At 48.6% G+C, this 18,782-nt stretch overlaps 1 protein-coding gene across 2 annotated transcripts in view; it reads right to left on the bottom strand.

The window, feature by feature from the left end:
- Positions 1-977: 977 nt before the first annotated feature.
- MBTPS1 (membrane bound transcription factor peptidase, site 1) overlaps positions 978-18,782 on the bottom strand; it is a 58,957-nt gene continuing 41,152 nt past the window's right edge. For both annotated transcript variants that reach the window (XM_004470882.4, XM_058279648.2), the window contains exons 14-23: positions 16,683-16,855; positions 15,640-15,755; positions 14,951-15,107; positions 14,233-14,357; positions 12,351-12,428; positions 9,605-9,745; positions 7,818-7,949; positions 6,459-6,585; positions 3,114-3,244; positions 978-1,836 (exon numbers count right to left, since the gene is read on the bottom strand). In XM_004470882.4, the coding sequence (XP_004470939.1) occupies positions 1,640-1,836; positions 3,114-3,244; positions 6,459-6,585; positions 7,818-7,949; positions 9,605-9,745; positions 12,351-12,428; positions 14,233-14,357; positions 14,951-15,107; positions 15,640-15,755; positions 16,683-16,855 (1,377 nt within the window). In that variant the 3' untranslated portion in view covers positions 978-1,639. The remainder of the gene's footprint in view (positions 1,837-3,113; positions 3,245-6,458; positions 6,586-7,817; positions 7,950-9,604; positions 9,746-12,350; positions 12,429-14,232; positions 14,358-14,950; positions 15,108-15,639; positions 15,756-16,682; positions 16,856-18,782) is intronic.

Here is an 18,782-nt window from a genome sequence, read left to right as displayed (position 1 = left end):
ATTGAAGAAATATTTGCCAAACGCACACCGGATGAAGGACTTCTACCCAGAATATATTTTTAAAAGTCTTACAAGAATAATAGAGACAATCCAAGAAATGGGCCAAGGATTTGAACAGACATTTCTCCACAGAAAATACAGAAATGGCTAATGAGCAAATGACAAGATCGACCCCAGCCACCAGGAAATGCAAATGAAACCCACTTCACAGCCACTAGGATGGCTACACTCGAAGAGAAAAACAAGCGCTGGCGAGGCATGGAGAAACTGGAACCCTCACACAGGGCCAGCAGGAATGTGAAACGATACAGCCACTGCGCAAGAGTCTGGCCATTCTCAAATGATAAAACATAGGTTTTCATGTGCTTTCATTCCTAGGTATATATCCGAGAGAATGGAAAACTTAAGCTTATACAAAAACTTGCACTCTAATGTTCACAGCAACTTACTCCTAACAGCCAACAGGGAGAAACAACCCAAACGACCGGCAGCCAGGGAGGGGATACATACAATGGGGCTTATTGGGCGCACTGGAATTTCACTTGGCAGGAAGAGGGAAGGAAGTACTGTTACACGCTCTAGCATGGATGAACCTTGGAAATACTGTTGGTGGAAAAAGCCAGTCACAAAGAGCCACATACTGTACAATTTCAGAAATGTCCAGAACAGGCAAATCCAAAAAACCAAAAGCAGATCAGTGACTGCAGGACTGGGACGAGGGAGAAATGCAGAGCAGCTAACGATGGTTCAGGGTTTCTCTTGGGGTGATAAAAAGGTTCTGGAATTAGGCTGTGGCGATGGCTGCCCACACATGTGAAGACACTGGAAACCACCGAACAGTATACCTTACGACGCTGAATGACAGTATGTGAGTTATAGTTTAACTGAAAATGACAAAAGGCGGATTCAGAACCCCATCTAGGCTGACACTACAGGGAAATGGAGGCGGAAACAGAGCTGGCCATACATGCCTCAGCTTCAGGTAGGTAATGCGTATTTATTGAAAATTTTCTTCACCGACAACGGTGAAATCAAACCCCAAATTACAAAACATAATGGCAGATCGGACTTATAAAAATAAAGTGAAGGTCTATGTTTCACAGATTTGTGCTCGTTTCCTTCAAACCTCAGTCTGTTCTTTTCAACAAAAAGGAAAGAATGGAACCTGTGTTATTCCTCATGATGTAAGAGTAAAAAACTGCATTCCGTTGGAAAAAAAAAAAAAAAGCTTTGCTTCCAAACAGCACAAGTCTTTAAAGTGACTCTTTCCCAACAATAAATATAGAAAATAGCCGTTAGCCTCTTCTAGCTTGGTCAGGGTTGTTTCGTTTGTTTAAAAAGTGTCTCTTTCCTCCCGGGTCAGAAGACCCCAGGCGGTTCTCCGGGTCTTTGGTGCGCTCAGCTCCTCGGCATGACGTCCGCACTCGGGTCGACCCGCCAAGTCCCTCCTGCTGGGGCCCTTGGCTACAAGATGCTTCCAGAGGTCCCACGAGCCTCTGCCACATCACAGGAGGGGAGGCCTGTCTAGAACAGCTCTCACCCTTCTCGAACAGGTGGCCTCCTGTGGAGATGCCACCAGCTCACCAGCCCACCAAAGGCAGTCCATGAGGCGCTCCCACCCTCGCAGCAGAGGCGTCAGTCACACAGAGGGCGCCTTTGGCGGGTGGGCCTGCTGCATGAGCTGTGGGCGCTTCACCCTGGGTTTCCTCCGCTTCGGCCTGCTCTTGGCCTTGTTGATTTGGACCACAAAGAAAGCCAGGACCACCATGGCCCCCAGGAAGGCGAAGACGGGGATGGTCTGGCCCACCTCCTGGTTGTAACGGCCGGGCATTATCCCTGCAGGAGGAAGGGAGACAGCGGTCGGCAACGGCCTAGAGCTTTGGGCTCTCACTGAGTGCTTCATCAGGAGCTGAATGCAGACTAACATAACTGAACTTGCAGGCAAAAAGGTGGTTGAAATCTTGGCTAAGTCCTGACCCACAGCCCTCAGAGAGAATGGGTGAGAGGGTCTGCAGCTACATTCTCAGTGAGCGAGGCTGAAGCCTCCTCATGGGGTGGAGGGCGCAGGAGGGCCTGGCTCCGCCCCCGCCTCTCCTGACCTTAGACAGGTGACAGGACAGCCTTTGTCACATGCAATCCACAACAGGGGTGCCCAGAGTTGCTTTCTCTTTCTCTAAGCAGGGAAAGTGGACAGGTCTCGGTCCTGGGAAGGAAAAGGGCCTGCTGGTGTCATCCCAGCCGAGTGGCCTCTGGCTGTGCCCGTGTGTTCTGGGAATGCCCTCCTCAAATGGAGCAGGTGGTCCAACACGAGGACCCCTGGTTGTAAATACAGTCTAAGCACATGACTGAGCAAATGCTGAGGGTTCCAGAATCTACCACCTTCGGTGCAGCCTGTGGCCTCCAGGCAAGGCCCTCTGGACCTTGGCATCACCAAAGTTACCAGCATTGCACCGCAAGTGCCAGGGCACCTCATCCTGATGCCCAGCGCTTCTGGCTAATTCCTGGCACCCATGGAAATGCCCCTCAGGTCTCGTTGACTCTGGGAAGGGGGGGGGGGGACGTCCAGAGCAAAAGGGCTGCCAGCACTCCTCTGGGGTGCGCTGGCACTGATCCTCCAGTCCAGGCAAGCCACAGGCCTGGCCCCACTCTCCTCAGACCCCAAGTCCCTGTGGGGACAGACATGTGTCTGCCACTCAGGGTGAGGGGACAGTCCTCTCACCGGAGGGGCACACACCACATTTGGCTGAGAAGCCCAGCTCAGCAAACCCCCACCACAGATGGGATGTGCTATACCCAGTGATGCCAGGGCAGAGAATGGGTGGAGAACCCCGGGTTGAGGAGTCGGGGGTCAAGCTGGTTACCACCACCAGCCTGGACCAAAAGCAGCAGGTGACCAGTAGGCCCTGTGGTGCCAACACGTGTTACAGCACTTGAACAAGGAGTGGGCCAGTTTCTCTGCTGGGAACAGCTGAAGTGTAACGCCTGGCCAAAGCCTGTGTACAATCTTCTAAGCAGGCCAACACCTTCATCTGTCCAGAAGGGCGGGGGAACAGCGAGACTGCTTTGAACAAAACGACAGGATGAGAGCAACAGGAAAGCCCTCGGGCACTCACCTCCAGGGATGTCCCAGGCACCACTCTCCCCAGGAGACAAGGGCCTTACTTGGGGGCGATTTGATCTCAAGCTGGGTAATGCCACTTTGTCCAGGTCAATGGAGAGTAACTTCTGGTGTTTCCAAAGATTACTTCAGGAAAATGGAGTAAAACAGAATTAAAGTTAGCAATTATCCTAGCGTAGGAAGTTTAGCAACACCTAAGGAATGGGAAGAGATTTAAAGACAAGTGTAAAAGGACATCCCTGTCCATCGCTCCAGAAGTACAAGTGCATGACAATCACAGGGACAATCTGCAGGTCCCCAGCACCAAGATGACACCGAAAAACCAGACTCAAATCCTACCGGGTCTCTAATACTACCAACCTGGGAATGTCACCAAGCAACGTAAGAGGAAACAGTCGGAGCACAAGGCAAGAGCCACTGAAGGCCTGTTGGACAGGGAACTGGGTACAGGAGGCACCCGAGGGCCTCTGGCCACGACAACCACTGCATCAGAGCTGCTTTCTGACGAACTCAAACCCCTGCAGCAAGCAAGACAGCTCAACTACAAGAGGGAGCCAGACACCGCCCTTGACCTCAAGGAGACTACCTTGGGAAGCAGAGTAAGAAACACGCGTAACCACACAGCAGAGGGCGGCTGGGCAGGGAAGAATGACGAGCAAACGCAAGCCTGTGCTCTGTGAAGTGCACTGTACTAACGAGGGTAGCAGCGCTGCCACTGCCGTCACACCAACACACCTCATAACTGAGGAACACAGAGGGCTGGTGGCTGCAAATAGCAGCAGAAGGCTGGGGAGGACTCCAAGATTAGAGCAAAGAAGACAAATGGGAAATATGAACCCTGTTCTGGCTCAAGGAAGGGAAAGGAGTGAAACAGTGTGTGCAAAGCAGGACCTCCCTACTTTTCTGCTGCTGCTTCCTTTGGAAACGGCTGGCCTGTCTCTTGAGCGCTGGCAGGGGGAAAGCAAGCCAGGCCGCCCTTAGGCAGAGGTCTGCCGTGAAGGCTGGAGCCTGGCTTTCCACGCGGGAAGGAAAGAAACGCTGCACTACCGGATCCTTCCAGCTGGGCTACTGCTGAGAAAATGCCAAGGAGTCTTTTCATCTGTTCCATTTTATACAATTAAACTTTATATTTCACGCTTAATCAGTCTGAAAATTAAAGTGACAATATTATGTTACAGAATCAATGGCATTTAAGCTTTACGATTTTCTAGCTGAATACCTATGGGGCTATATTTTAATTCCAATCGATGATATCTTACTCTGGAATTTAACTGTTTGATGAAGGTGTTTTCCAGGTACTGCTGTACTAGAACACTTGAACTATCGTTACCAGGCCTCACAGGATGCTGGGGGAAGGAAAGCAGTGTCACCTTGGGCGTGGGCTCCCACTGGCCTGGCTGCTGCTGCAGCCACCTGTCCTACAAGGACACACACCGCTCCCGGCCTTGGGGCACAGACACGACCGTGGAAAGCCGTGCTAGGCACGAGCAAGGGGATGTCCCGGGTGTTGCAAGGGCGGTCTAGAGCTGCTGAACATGAAGTCTCAAATCTCATTTTGAGATACAGAATGTATCTCGATCCAGGTCTCAGAGGACTGAGAATAATTTCCAGCAAGATGTAAAACGAGAGATAAATGTGAAGCCTGATAGGTGTAGCTGGAAGGAATTGCTGAGCATGATAGTAAAAAATCAAATTCTGGGAGCTGTGCATCAACATTCTCGAGGGACCAGGTCGGCATCTGATGGACTATATGACAAGTGCAGGCAATACCCAAGGATATTGTTATCTGTGTCTCAGCGTCCTGAACTCCACCATGGAGAACAGCTGGGTTTCTGGAACTTTAGCTGACACTGACTGTCCACTGAATAGGAACTGCTGACCGTGCCTGAATAGAAAGTCTGGTTTGAATGATAGGATAATGAGCACTTATAAGTAAGTGGGAAGTAAAAATGGACACTTATCAGAGATTTTTCTACAAGATGGGCTGTGACCTACAATGACAAAGTCCTCAGAAATAAAAGTCTCACGAAGAGGACTGCTGATGGGAAGGCAACGTGCAGAGCCAGGCCTTCTGCTGCCTTCTATTAACCACTTTCCCCATGAAGACACCCGGCACCTCATGAGTGGTCTATCTAGCGCTTTCTGTCCATGACGACGGCGAGGCAGAAGGCTTTGATGCCTGCCTTCACGCACCCTCTTTGCGGTTTCATTACAGCCTCGACCATGGCCCCCCTCTGACCCCTGCCACACCCCCCAGGCCACAGCGACAGCTGAAACCTCACTGAGGTCTGAGTAAAGGGCACAACTGAAAGGCAGCCTTGTGAGGGAGAGGAGAAGGCACAAGACACTGCTGTGGGTGAGAACGGGGAGGGCTGATGGCCAGGCAGCGGCCGGCCCTGGGGAGACTGGGAGCACCTCCCCTGCTGGCGTGTCTGAGGAGGGCCTGCCTGGCAAGCAGGGAGAAGGCTGCTCTGCCTGTGCTCGGGCAGCAGTCGCTGGGGGGAGGGAGGCTGGTAGTAACAGCTCTCCTTCAGACACTGGTCCCTGCTTTGCCATGCCAAGACCTCTCATCAGGAAAAGCTCCCATATCCATGAAGGAACAGGATACTGTCCTGCTCAGGCCAGGGGTGCCAGCAAGAGAAAGAGGGGAGAGAACTGGAGAGACAGAAACCAGCAGGCCAAGCTGACTCGCTCGGCCCCAAGAGGCAACCGCAGGAGGGGGCTCAAGTTTTGGCTTCGGAAAGGACATGTCAGGAGGGAAGGCTTGCTAGGTAAGCAGGCGGGGCTGTATGGGCACCACACACAGCTGCGAAGGCAAGGGGGAGGTTATGGGATGCCGTTGCATAAGCTGTTTCTGGAGAGGGCCAACATGCAGCTCCACCCTCATCCAGGCTCTGACTGCAGAACCCTGAATGCACTCAGAGGATCCTCCGCTGCCGGGATACATGGCAAGAAAAGGCTGCTCTGTAGCTGATAAGCTCCACCGCCTCAGACAGGGCACAGCCCCGATGGCAGTGCTCGACTCCCTACGAACGGGCAGCGCCTCAGCTCAAGGCGCACCACCCTGCTGGGTCACAGCTTTTTAAACAAGAAGCAACTGAACTGAATGAACTTCAAATAATCGAAAGCACTTTTCAAGCTTTACCACCAAAAAACTTACTTCTAAACGTCGTATTGAGGCTCACTAATTTAAACAACCATCCCAAAATGACAAGTCAGAAGACCTGATTATTCAAGAATGATGCCAGTAAAATTCCATTCTCTCTTATTTAAAAAAAAAAAAAGAGCAACGACTCATAAATGCTGCAGGAAGAGCAGCACCGCCTGGGAGAACACTGACCTGGGAGCCGTCTCGTTCAAGGGTTGTGGCTTGGCCCAGGACAAGTGTGGGCAGGCTGGCAGAGCCCGCGGCTTCGGGTCCCCCAGGTGGGCCTCGAGCACCTTGGAGTGCCGGTGAAGGTGGTTCCCTGCAGTCAGCACAGGCCGTGACAAAGGAAACCGCCGTCGTTACTAAAACTCAAGGACGAACAAGCCTGTCTTGGCCCGTCCCTGTGCTCCCCTGCCGTCGGGGCCAGGCTGCGTGCAGCTAACCTGGCTTCCAGGTGTCTTTTCCAGCAGGGGCTTCTCCCAGGCCACTTGTGTTTCACAGCTGAAGGTAAGCGAGGAAATCAGAGCAGGTGTCCCTGGCCCATGCCGGCAGGGGGCGGGCACTGGCTGCTCAGCCCTCACTGACCGTCAGCTACGAGTGCAAGGCTACCCGGGGACCTAACCCGTACACCTACCCCCTCCACGTAAAAGTCTTCCTCTTCTGAAGTATTAAATTCCATGGCCCAAACAGGCAAGCAAACAAACAAAAAAAACACCCCAAACCAGCCAACCAACCTGCCATTTTAGAAATTCCAAGTTCCCTCCAATTCTTAGATCTGCACCCTTAATACTGCCCGCCGGCCCAGGCACCAGAGGCCACAGAGCAGCTGAAGCGGGTTAGCGCCACGAGCTCCAGCAATCACTTTTGATCCTTGAGCTAAAATCTATCACTAAAGTGAATTTCATCTGTTTAGACTTCTTACGCGGCTACTGGAAAGTAGACCAGGGCCCATGAGCTCGCATCCCCTGCTGTCAGGAAGCTGGAGGTGGCCACCAGCCCTGTGCCAGACAGGCACTCAGGGGCTCTGCCCCATGTCGCTGGCCCGGCCTTGGAGCTGCGTGCCCAGCATGCTCCATGGCGTAGCTGCCTAGGGGATCCCCAGCCATGGCTTAATTTCTCTGGCCCTCCGATTCTTCATCTGTACACTAGGAATAACATCTATTTTCACGAGGATGGTGAGAGGTTTTAGTGGGGGAATTCGCATAAAGTCCCAGCCCAGGGACAGTGCCTGGAAAGTGCTCAGAAATGCTCGCTGGCCTGGCTGAGAGCCTCCAGGGGCCAGTCTCCTCCCTGAGGAAAGCAGGGCAAGGAGCAGAATGAGAAGCCGTGTGAGGTGAGCACCGGGCACTCAACAGGCTCTTAGTGAGTGCCGGCTCTGTCAATGGGACCCAGTCAGCTGGGACCCAGCCATTAGCTATTGTGCCTGCAATCGTTTACAAAAACACCCGGGCGCAGGCTAACTGGCTCCGTTTTCTGGCAGGTACACACTACCCTGAAGCAGCATCATGTGAGCTTGATCCAAGTACCCGGAGGTGCTCTGGGCCCACTTACCTTCCATCCGCTCCGGAACGACAACGCCTGATCCGCTGGGAGGCCGCTGCCGACTTCCAGAGTGACTGAGGCTGGGGGGGGTCACCCCGTACGACGTGTATTGGAGGAGGGCATCCAAGAGCCAAAAGCAATCTGTGGGTTTAACAAGCGGGCTGATGAGGGGCGAAGGTTTTTAAAAAAGGAATCTCAGTAGGAAGATAAAAGAAAGGCAGCACCCAAAATGAGGAGGGGAATGGAAGGTGAAAGATTCAGGCCAAAATAAACACATGGTCCAGGCTCCCCTGCTGTGAGGAACCTGCAGCCTGAAAGGTTAGCGCCCAAGCACCCCCCTCACAGTCCATCGGGACTGACCCTGGGGCTCGGTCCTGGTGGCCCAGTGCTCCGGGCGGCGTTGGCACCGACTTTTCCTGGACCAACTGCCCAAGCGCCACCCTTGGCTCCGGGCCCCTCATGAAGGAGGAGAGAGAGGCACCCAGAGACCAAGGCCAGGCAACACCCACAGGGTGAAGGGAGGTCCCGAGACAGGGACTATGAGGCAGAGGAGAAAGCCCTCCTGGGCAGGCCGGGGCCGGCTGTGGCCACCGCAGGGGAGGGTCCATGTCAGGGGGCTTCCAAATGCACAAATGATGAACGCAGAGAACGGGCAGTTATTTTTCAGGGACAAGATGGGACTCTAGGTCCTGGGCCACAGGCAACGCCTGTTCCGAGAGCCAGGCAATGGAGCTGAAGCTGCTGTCCGCAGCTTCCACCTAAAGCCAGTGTGTCCACTGGCTTTTCCATGCCTGCCCATTTCCAGGACCATGGACACTAACCTGGACAGACCTGGGTTTAGAGGAAAACAAAAACACCATGGGGTCTGCTCTCTCGAGCACTTCTGATCAAGTCCTTAAAGCCCCTGAGAGACCCTAAAAACTGCAATCGGAAAATGTAAGGGCTAGGACCACCTCTTCAAGCATTTGAAATTTTAACAAAGACTTATCAGGAGAGCCCAAGTCTTAGAGGAAAATTCCTGTAAATAAAACATGAATCTTCTCTCAACAGTCACACTAACCCTTTTGATTTTTAAAACAACCAATTACATCCTAAGGACTTATATAAAATGCTTTAAGTGTAGCCGCTTATACTCAGAGCGAGAAGGTAGAGTGGTGCACGACACGTGGTCACCCTAGCAGCTTCGTTTTCTTTTCACTTAGGCCTTTTCACTCTGCCCCCGCCCCCAAGTTCTCATTTCCTGAGTTAAGATGCCCAGGTTTTGTTCCTGGTTTTGCTGCTACCTTACTGGGTGAAAACATGTAATACTTTCACCACTCCATTTCCTCCTTTACCAAATGAGAAAAACAAACAGCTTGTAACCAGGCTCAATGCTGCAAAATGTGGAAGCTGCACAGCCAGAGCCTGGAAAGAAGAACGGGGTGGGGCAGCAGAGGGCGCCCCCCTGCAGCAGTGCCGAGACAGTCCCAGCGGGGCCAAGGGAAGGCACCGAGGGGCAGAAGCCCAGGAAAGGGGTCTCTCCGCCAGCACGCCGGTGAGGGGCGCCCGTAAGGATGAAGGTGGAGGAAGGAACTGCAGCCTGCAAAAGCCGTTTCATTTTTTAAAATGTGTCCAAACTTAGAAACCTATCAAAAAATTCCGAGCAACCAAAGCAAGTGGGATTTCCCCCGCTGTCCCTGGGGACAAGGACCTGCTTCTTCAGCGTCTAGCCAGCTCCTTGCCGGGGCAAGCAGGAGCAAGGCCCTGCCAGCGACTCGAGGAAGCCCACATGCTCTGCGCCACCCACCCGTCCTTACCCTTCTGGCGGTGACTGTCATCCAGGCAATTGGAGTCCCCATACAGCACAATGCGGCCTCCACCCTCAGCTGGAATCTGATAAAGTCCCAAAATGGGGACATTTTCAATGACTGCTGTTTCCTGCTTTAAAACCTCCAGCCCTAAAACAAGACAACAAAAAGAGCACTGAGAATTTTTGTTGAGAAAAGAATTACAAATTATTTTAAATTGCTAATTAACCTGAGATTTAATTCATTTGACCAATGTAAAATCACAGCAAAGTCTAATTCTCCGTCCAAACAGAACAAACTTTTAAGGATAAGGAAAGTGATGTTTTTAAATGTCATTAATTTGGGTATTAGCAAAATTCACTAATTCCATCCTCTTTAATGTTAAATGTTAAAATTTGATGTTAAGTGCTGGAACATAGCATTTGGTTCCCAGCCTTGAAACTGTCACTGTCATTTCTCCTTTTTTTATCCTAAAACAAAAACAAAAGCCACCGACACCACTGTCCTCTCTTGTTCTAGACTGCATATACAAGGGCAAACAGCCAGCAGCTCTTGCTAAATACATAGACAGCCCTATGGGTAGCACTATGTATATACTTACACTCAGGTTTCGTGTTTTATTACTGAAAACTATGACAAGTGGAACTACTTTTTAAAGTGTATGTCCAAATAACATTTTGACATTTAGTTTAAGGTCCTTGTTGTTATATTAATCTCACAAAAACAAATGTTCCAGCAGCAGAACCTTGGAGAGCACAGCCTTCTTACCTCTGCCCAAATAGACAACAAAAATTGTTTGATGTAGTCAGAAGTAAAACACATGTAAATGCCACAGGCACACCCTGTGCCTTGTGATCTAAGAGTCTGTTTCCCTAAAGCAGGTGCTTTCCTCGGCACTAGAAAATGACAGACAACTTCATCAGAATCTGGCATGTGCTGTCTTAATAACATTTAAAACGGCTGGGCCATAAAAATGCAACATTTCATGCTCTCCATGTGTAGTCCCCTAGGACCTCAGCAGGAGAGAGTCAAGATTTCCTTCAGAAGGAGAGAACAGAGCAGCGGAAAGCGAGAAGGGGAAGAGCACGCCACACGGCCTTGTGGCCTGATGGGGTTCTGTTTCTGGCAACAGGGTCATTTCTGATCCGGCAAAACCCAGATTTCTCAAATTTCTCTTTTGTATACCAAAGATTATTCAACTAAAGCTTTTTTTGGAAATAAAAAGCTTTATTAAAAACAAAAAACACACACAAACAATGACAATGGAACTATACAACACAGTGACCCCTACGTTAAACCATGGATTTTAATCAATAGTACAATTATTAAAATGTGCTATCAATTGTAACAAATGTTGCACAGCAATGCAAGGTACTGGTGCTAGTGTATGGGAATCCTGTATTTTATGCATGATTGCTCTGTAAACCTACAACTTCTCTAATAAAGGGAAAAAAAAGGTGTGTGTGTGTGTGTGGGGAGGAATTTCCAGGTAATGGATTTATTTTCAGACTGTAGTATAACTACTTAACCCTAAATTTGATCCCCTCCCCCACCCCATCTGCCAAACAAAGAGCCACCAGATGGCAACAAGCCAGCAAGGAGACCACTGCTTTAACCTCTTGCATGTACCTAGTACTATAAATGACACTGTCCTGGAGAAACTGACTTTAGGGAGAATCACTGTCCCAGTGTAAACTGTGCCAAGTGACTGGGAAGACATCAACACTTACGAGCTTCAAGTTAAACTATAACCCTAGGAAACACAGATCCATTTATTGACTGACCTTGCTTTGATGAAAGGAAAAACCATTTCCAGGTGATACAAATGGGTAAAGACTCTAAAAATAAATTTGACCTTGCAGCTGCAAACACACAAATGAGAAGTGCTGCCTTTTCATCATTTTCAACTAGAAAAACCGTCAACTTACAATTACAGACTACGGGAAACATTAATGTGGAGGGGCCCTCTCTGTTCTGCAATACAGAAATAGCAGGCCAAGTAAGGAAGCGGATGCACCTCGTCACTTTTCACAAGTCTCGTTTTTGCTTTGTAGTATATCTCAACTCCTGCCAGGCACCAAAGGCACTAAATCATGGCTCTGGAGCGCCCTCTGCCTGCTGCCCACCAGCCCAGCTGTCCTCCACCCAGGGCAGGCTGACGGCGGCCTGTTCCTCTGCCAAGCAGAGGCATGCTCTCCAGGCTTCCTGGGAGAAGGCAGACCTCTTAGTGAGATCACAGAACCACCGCGCACAGAAACGGCACGATTCATAAACAGTAACAAAAACGTCAAGCAGCTCTGAAGGAAAACAATCTATCTACACTAATATTCAAAAGCCCCTCTCCTGAGGACTTAGGTGTATTCTGTAGGAGTTACTACTATGTACATATATATATTCAGATTATCTGCAAGAGGCTGCCTTACTATCCATCTATATACCAATCCCACCCACCAAGCCCTTATTCTTGCCTAAGTAAGTATAAGCAAATAATACTGCAATAAATGTAAAAGAAACCAAAGCTGCTGATGGTGCAAGGTTTCTTTTGGGGGTGATGAAAACATTCTGGAATCAGGGGTGATGGCTGCACAACTTTGTAAACACATCAAAAACCAGTACATTTTGCACTTAAAAGGATGGTATATATATTTAATAAAGCCGTTATTTTCAAAAGAAGAAGAGAGGAAGAGGAAGAGGAGGAGGAAGAAGAGAAGAAAAAAGAAAAGAACCCAAGAAGCAAATGACTAGCATCCCTTACCTTGGTCCTTAAAAGTCTGCGTAATCACTATGCCATCTTCTGGAAATTTAGCAATGCTGCATCCTGATGCGTAATACACTAGAAAAGAATTGTTTCACTTTATAAGAACATGGAAATATGGAACAGTTGTTTCAACAGCTAATCATTTACCCAACATACATTATTTAGAAATTATATATATTTTTAAAAATTATTTTTAATCTCAAGAGCTGCTATTGCCTGTCACCCTCAAAATACAAGCAATTACTTCAAAATTCAAGTTAAAAATATATATTTTTCTTTCAACTAGAAAACGACCTTGAATTAAAGGTTCAATGCGGATCAGCAGAATATCCCTGCCTACATATAATAACATGACTTTAAAATGCTGTTTGACCTAATGTAAGGGGGAAATGGAAAGGAGAAATGAGTTTATATGGCTACGAGTCTCTAAAAAAGAGTCTGGAGGTTGTCAGAAGGATTGCCCTTATGCACAACTGAGCAGAGTCTAAGAGACAGATAAAGTAGATACAACCCCAGGTACTGGTTCCTTTGAGAGCTAAAGAGACCCACGGGTTCTATGGTCATGGCAGAAGGGGTTCACTGCCATGTCAGATGGCCCTTCTTTGGAGCTGGTGTTTCTGCGTGATGGAACTGGACTCAGATGGGATCTCTTTTCACAAGACTTTTATGCTACTTTACTGGAATTGTAGTTGGTGTTGGGGTTTAAGATATATTTAGGGGATTTGAATCTCTGGACTGACAATAGGATAGCCAGGCCCTGAGCCTCAACAGACTTCAGCTCCTACACTCTGATTTATTGGACTCACCTCACTCAGCTAAGATGGAGTTGAAGAAGGACAACCACCACACCATGGAGCCTAGAGTGCCTACAACTCAAAGTAGGAGGATTGCATCCAGTATCCATGTGGAATCTGAGCCTCCTCTTGACATGGAGGTGCAACAGACACAACCAATCCAAGGTCCACAGAGAAAAGGTGGCATTGGTGTGGGAAAAGAGGCCATGGTGGCTGATGGGTATGGGGAATGGGAGGAAGAGATGAGAGGTGGAGGCGCCTTTGGGACTTGGAGTTGCCCTGGATGGTGCTTCAGGGGCAATCACCGGACATAGTAAACCCTCCCAGGGCCCACTGGATGGAACGTGGGAGAGTATGGGCTATGATGTGGACCATTGACCATGAGGTGCAGAGATGCCCAGAGATGTACTTACCAAATGCAATGGATATGTCATGATGATGGGAGTGAGTGTTGCTGCGGGGGGAGTGGTGGGGTGGGGGTGGTGGGGTTGAATGGGACCTCATATTTTTTTAATGTAATATTTTTACAAAATGAATTAAAAAAAAAATACCTCTCAATTGAAGTAGAAAAAAATATATATATATATATATTTATTGACTTAAGGTTTCACTGAACAGATCTTGTAAGTCAGAGCTGTCAGACTTGAAACAATTTATGTCAGGACCAGCAACAAAATAACTGATAATGATGCTCAAGATATTCTAAAAACTAGCTACCAAAACCTATCTGTGGGGAAGCTTCTTACATGAGATATGCAAACTTATTGCATAAACAGAATTTTATAACCAAGAACCTACAAGGTATTTGCTATTTGGGAATATATATAGTGTATAAAAAATCTATCGGGGGCCCTAAAATTAGGAATATATTACAGAAAATATTTCAATGTAAAAAATCTGGACAAAACTAGAGAAGTCAACACAAAGTTTTACGGATACACCTCTTGAAAATATTGACTAGTTCTCCCCACAGGTCATAGCTCATTTAGGGATCATTATCATTCCACCACTTGGAAACTCAAGACTTCAATATACACGTCTTCAGCTCGGACACTCCCAGAATACTGTTGCTATTAAGCCCTTACTGTCGTGGTTCGCCAAGGTGAAGTCTCCCTCATACAGGCCATCGCTGAAGCCCATGTTCCAGACGGAGAGAAGTTCATTGAGAGCTGGGATATTAGCTCCTCCTGTATCTGGCATCCACCACTGCCTGTGAAAGTGACAACATGGTGCACATGCTCTCAGGACACCGAGAATTAACATGCCACCATCTACATTTCATCTGTTCAGGCAAAAACTCCCTCTCTCCTGCCACGACCAGTCCACACATTCAGGCCACTGCTGACACTAGCTGCTCGGGCCTGAGTCATACTGTAAATGTCAACTGCTTCAACCCATGCATAGAAAAAAGTCCACTTAAAGCGATTTATATGACGTGAAAATCAGGACTTCACTGAAAGATACCTCCTAGGACTGCTTAGCCTAGACGCAGGAAGGATAAGGAAAGAAAACAAAACTTTAAAAAGCTGAATTCACAGGCTCTAAAGCATTTAAATTTGCATCAATTCAGTAGCGGAGAAGGGAGGACAGAAAAGAATTAAACAAAACATAAAGGTCAACTGTCTAAGTCCAACAGGAAAAGATAACGAACCCTCCGTGTTCACACTGGGAACCATAAGCATCTTACTTACACTAACTGAAAACACCACCCACAGGTCAAATAGTCACGACAGTTATTTGCTGGGTAGAATTTAATTCCCAAAAAGTCACATTTCTTATCCAGATTCCAGCTCCTATCAGTACCTTGTGTTTTCATCATAAAACTTTACTTTTCTCATAACGGACGTGTTGTACCAGTCACTGAAGACGATGAGCGAGAGGCCGCTGTCCGCGTCCCTCCTCAGCTTGGCAATCTCCTCGGGAAAGTACTCCTCCTCGCTGTCCACCATCAGCAGGGTTCCTGGGGACATAGGGCCAAGGCCCCAGGAGTTTCGTCTCTGAACGACAGGGCAGCACAGTTCCAACCCAGCGTCTCACTGGGGTCCATATCTCTAGTTCTCAGTTCCTAAGGTTTTGGTTCATGCCCCTGTACCACCTTAAAAAGGGGTGAAAAGTAAAGGACCAGGTTCCACAATGCACAGGGACCAACTGACTGTGGCCTTTGGTTTCCATTTGTGATGCCTAACGTAAAGATTTGTCACTGATTTGAGAAGGAGCAAAACAGTACTAGAGCTTCTTTTAACTTAAAAAAAAAAGAAGTACAAATGTCCTAGTCCCCCGTCTGACAGCTTTGCATTTTAGCTGAACAAGAGAACCATCGCGACCAACCAGGAAAGCACAGCGTGCTGTAGCAGCCCATCCTGCCCTTCACAAGGACGAGGCGCCAGAAGGAGGCTCCCTTCGCAGGCCTCCAACCGAGACACCTTTTAAAGACTTAACCAACAAGCAGCCGCAGCGGAAAGCACACGGGACAACACATCGCCACTGTTTACCATACTGATTAGCGTCAAAGCACGTGAAGGGAGAACCGAGCACTTCCACAAAGTAGCCCATGCTTCTCAGATGCTGGTACATGTCCCTGAAGTTGGTGTGAATGTGGTCACCATTCCTGAAAGAGAGTAGGCCGTGGCATCAGAACAAGCACCTTCTCCTCATAATAAGGCCTGCCTAGCCACAGAGTTCACTGCTGGGGCCCTTCTGTCTCAGAAGGGGTAGAGCTAGAGAACCACAGGGAAGGCCTGGGATGTCTGTGAGGTTGGCCCTCACTGACCTAGTTTCTCTGGGCTAGACATATAAAAACTGATAATAAAAGAAAACCATGTGCATGGCATATGTGTAAAGAAGATAAAATAAGAAGAAACTGCCAGAGAAATGTTTTCTAACGTGCTGTGAAGCGCAACCCTAGCGCGCTGCACACACGTAAACTGCTAGGAACCATCTGCGTTCCTAGGCGGCCTGGCCGGCAGCCAGGTGAGCACAGTGACGCTGGAGTAAAGTCGCACAGCAAACATGGGCGGGAAGGACCGGCGAGAAGCGAGGCTGTGTGGAAGTCTGAATGAGTTTGAAGAGGCAGCCACGGTGGCACTGCCTACCAATCCAGACTCAGGCGAAGGAGGTTACTGTGGCTGCCATGCACAGAGTGGCCCAAGGGACGCGAGCCTGGGAGCAGTGACGCTTGTCAGGAGGCTGCAGAAACCATCCTGGTGAGAGCAGGGGCAGGGGCAGAGCTGTCAGATACAGGAGGCCTTGGGTGACAATCTGGAGGTGGAGCTCAGGGGACTGACAGCCTGATTCAAGGTGGGACGTGAGGAGGAGGGCAAGGCAAGGATGACCTCCACAGTGATTTCATTCCAACTGTGACAAGCTTCACAGGAGAAATGCAGGGGCTCTCAGAGCATGATAAAGGACCCACCAAGTCTAGGGGTCCTGGAGGTCATGGCACCCCAAGATGATAAGCAACATTGACTCCCCAAACAGGAGTCCCACTGTGGAGGGCTGGGCAGGTGGCAAGCATCTGGGTCTGACAGCTGCTTACCAGTCCAAAGGGTCGTTTTTCATCCTTAAATTATCCCTGGGGAAATAGCCAGGTGGATAGCGAAGATTGTGGTACTGATCCCAGAGAACTCTCTTGCTTCGAGGAGGAGTAGGAATTATCTTCACCTTAATTGGGAGCTTCACTGTTGAAGTCTGCTCTGCACCATTTTTGGACTGGAGAAATAAAGGAACTCATCGAGTCAGAATCTAGAATACAGGTTTACCAGGGGACAGGGTGGGGACAGGGTGGGGACAGGGAATGGAAAGTTAAGGCTTAAAACATACAGGGTTTGCATACAGGGCAATACTTATTGCAGTGATGGAAGGTAAAACTTCAGAAACAAAGCTTTTGCATCTTTTAATTTTTTGATACCCCAATTTATTTTTACTGTAATTTTTCCAAATTAATATTTATTCTATATCTAACCTTCAAACTCATCACTATATTCCATTTTACTATTAATGGAACCTGGCAATATATTGGGTTTCACTTTTCAGGAAGTTTTGGATCACAGAGAGGTTCAACAATGGCAGTGGAGGAATACTGGTGTGGGATGTTATTGACAGGGGACACATGGTTGGCAGGGAGTTCTCCAGGGCATATATCCAGGGTACATAAAAATGTTTGGATATTTTCATAGTGGATACAATTAAAAACAACTGAGGGAGTGCTGAGTTCCTAACCAGGGGAGCTCTATCACAGTCCCTAAAGGAACAGCAACAATCCCCCAAGTGCAACAGCAAAGACCAAAAAAGAATGAAGGTCCAACAATGAGCCCGTGATACTAATGACTATGCTTGTGAGCCTGTGCACCTGAAATAAGAACAAGGCCTAGAGCTGCAGGGTGCCTAAGAGTTATCTCCTGAGAGCCTCTGTGTTGCTCAAATGTGGCCAGTCTCGAAGCCAAACTCAGCATATAAATGTGTTGCCTTCCCCCCAGCATGGGACATGACTCCCGGAGATGAGCCTCCCTGGTGCTGAGGGATTACTACCAAGTACCAGCTGATGATACTTGATGAACTAGAAAATGACCTTGAATAAAAGGGTCAACTCGGACCAGCAGAATATCTCAGTCTACATATAATACCAGAAGTTAAAAATGTTTTTGACCTGGATCAAGGGGGAAACGGAAAGGACAAATGAGTTTAGATGGCTATGAGTCCTCAAAAAGAGCCGGGAGGTTATCAGAGGGGTTGTCCTTATGCACACCTCAGCAGAGTCCCAGAGAAAGATAAAGTAGATACAACCCCTTGTATTGGTTCTTCTGAGGGCTACAGAGACCCACAGGTTCTATGGACATGGCAGATGGAGTTAGTGTCATGTCAGTTGGCCCTTCTTTGGAGTTTGTGTTTCTGTGTGATGGAGCTCGAATCAGATGTGATCTTTTTTCACAAGCCTCTCCTGTTACTGTTGCCAGAACTATAGTTGGTGCTGGGGTTTAATATATACCCAGGAGACCTGAATCTCTGGACTGACCATATGATAGCCAGGCCCTGAGCCTCAACAGACTTCAGCTCCTACACTCTGGTTTATTGGACTTATCCCACTCAGCTAACATGGAGTTGAAGAAGGTCAACCACCACACAATGGAGCCAAGAGTGCCTACAACTGAAAGCAGGAGGATTGCATCCAGCATCCATGTGGAATCTAAGCCCCCTCTTGATATAGATGTGCAGTGGACACAACCATTCCAAAGTCCACAGGATGGAGGAATAGAATATGGATTAGAGTAGACTTACTGATATTCTATTTATGAACTATTGTGATTAGTAATCAAAGAAAATGTGGCCATGGTGGCTGCTGGGGGTGAGGAATGGGAGAAGAGATGAGATGTGGGGGCATTTTCGGGACTTGGAGTTGTCTGGGTGGTGCTGCAGGGACAGTTGCCGGACATTGTATGTCCTCCCATGGCCCACTGGGTGGAATGTGGGACAGTGTGGGCTATGATGTGGACCAATGACCATGATGTGCTGCGGTGCTCAGAGATGTATTCATCAAATGCAATGAATGTTTCATAATGATGGAGGAGACTGTTGCTATGGGGGGAGAAGTGGGGTGAGAGGGGTGGGGGTATGTGGGGACCTCATATTTTTTTAATGT

This window comes from Dasypus novemcinctus, chromosome 18, assembly GCF_030445035.2.
Source record: "Dasypus novemcinctus isolate mDasNov1 chromosome 18, mDasNov1.1.hap2, whole genome shotgun sequence".
Lineage (NCBI taxonomy): Eukaryota > Metazoa > Chordata > Mammalia > Cingulata > Dasypodidae > Dasypus > Dasypus novemcinctus.
This window is presented reverse-complemented; position numbering and strand designations above follow the sequence as displayed.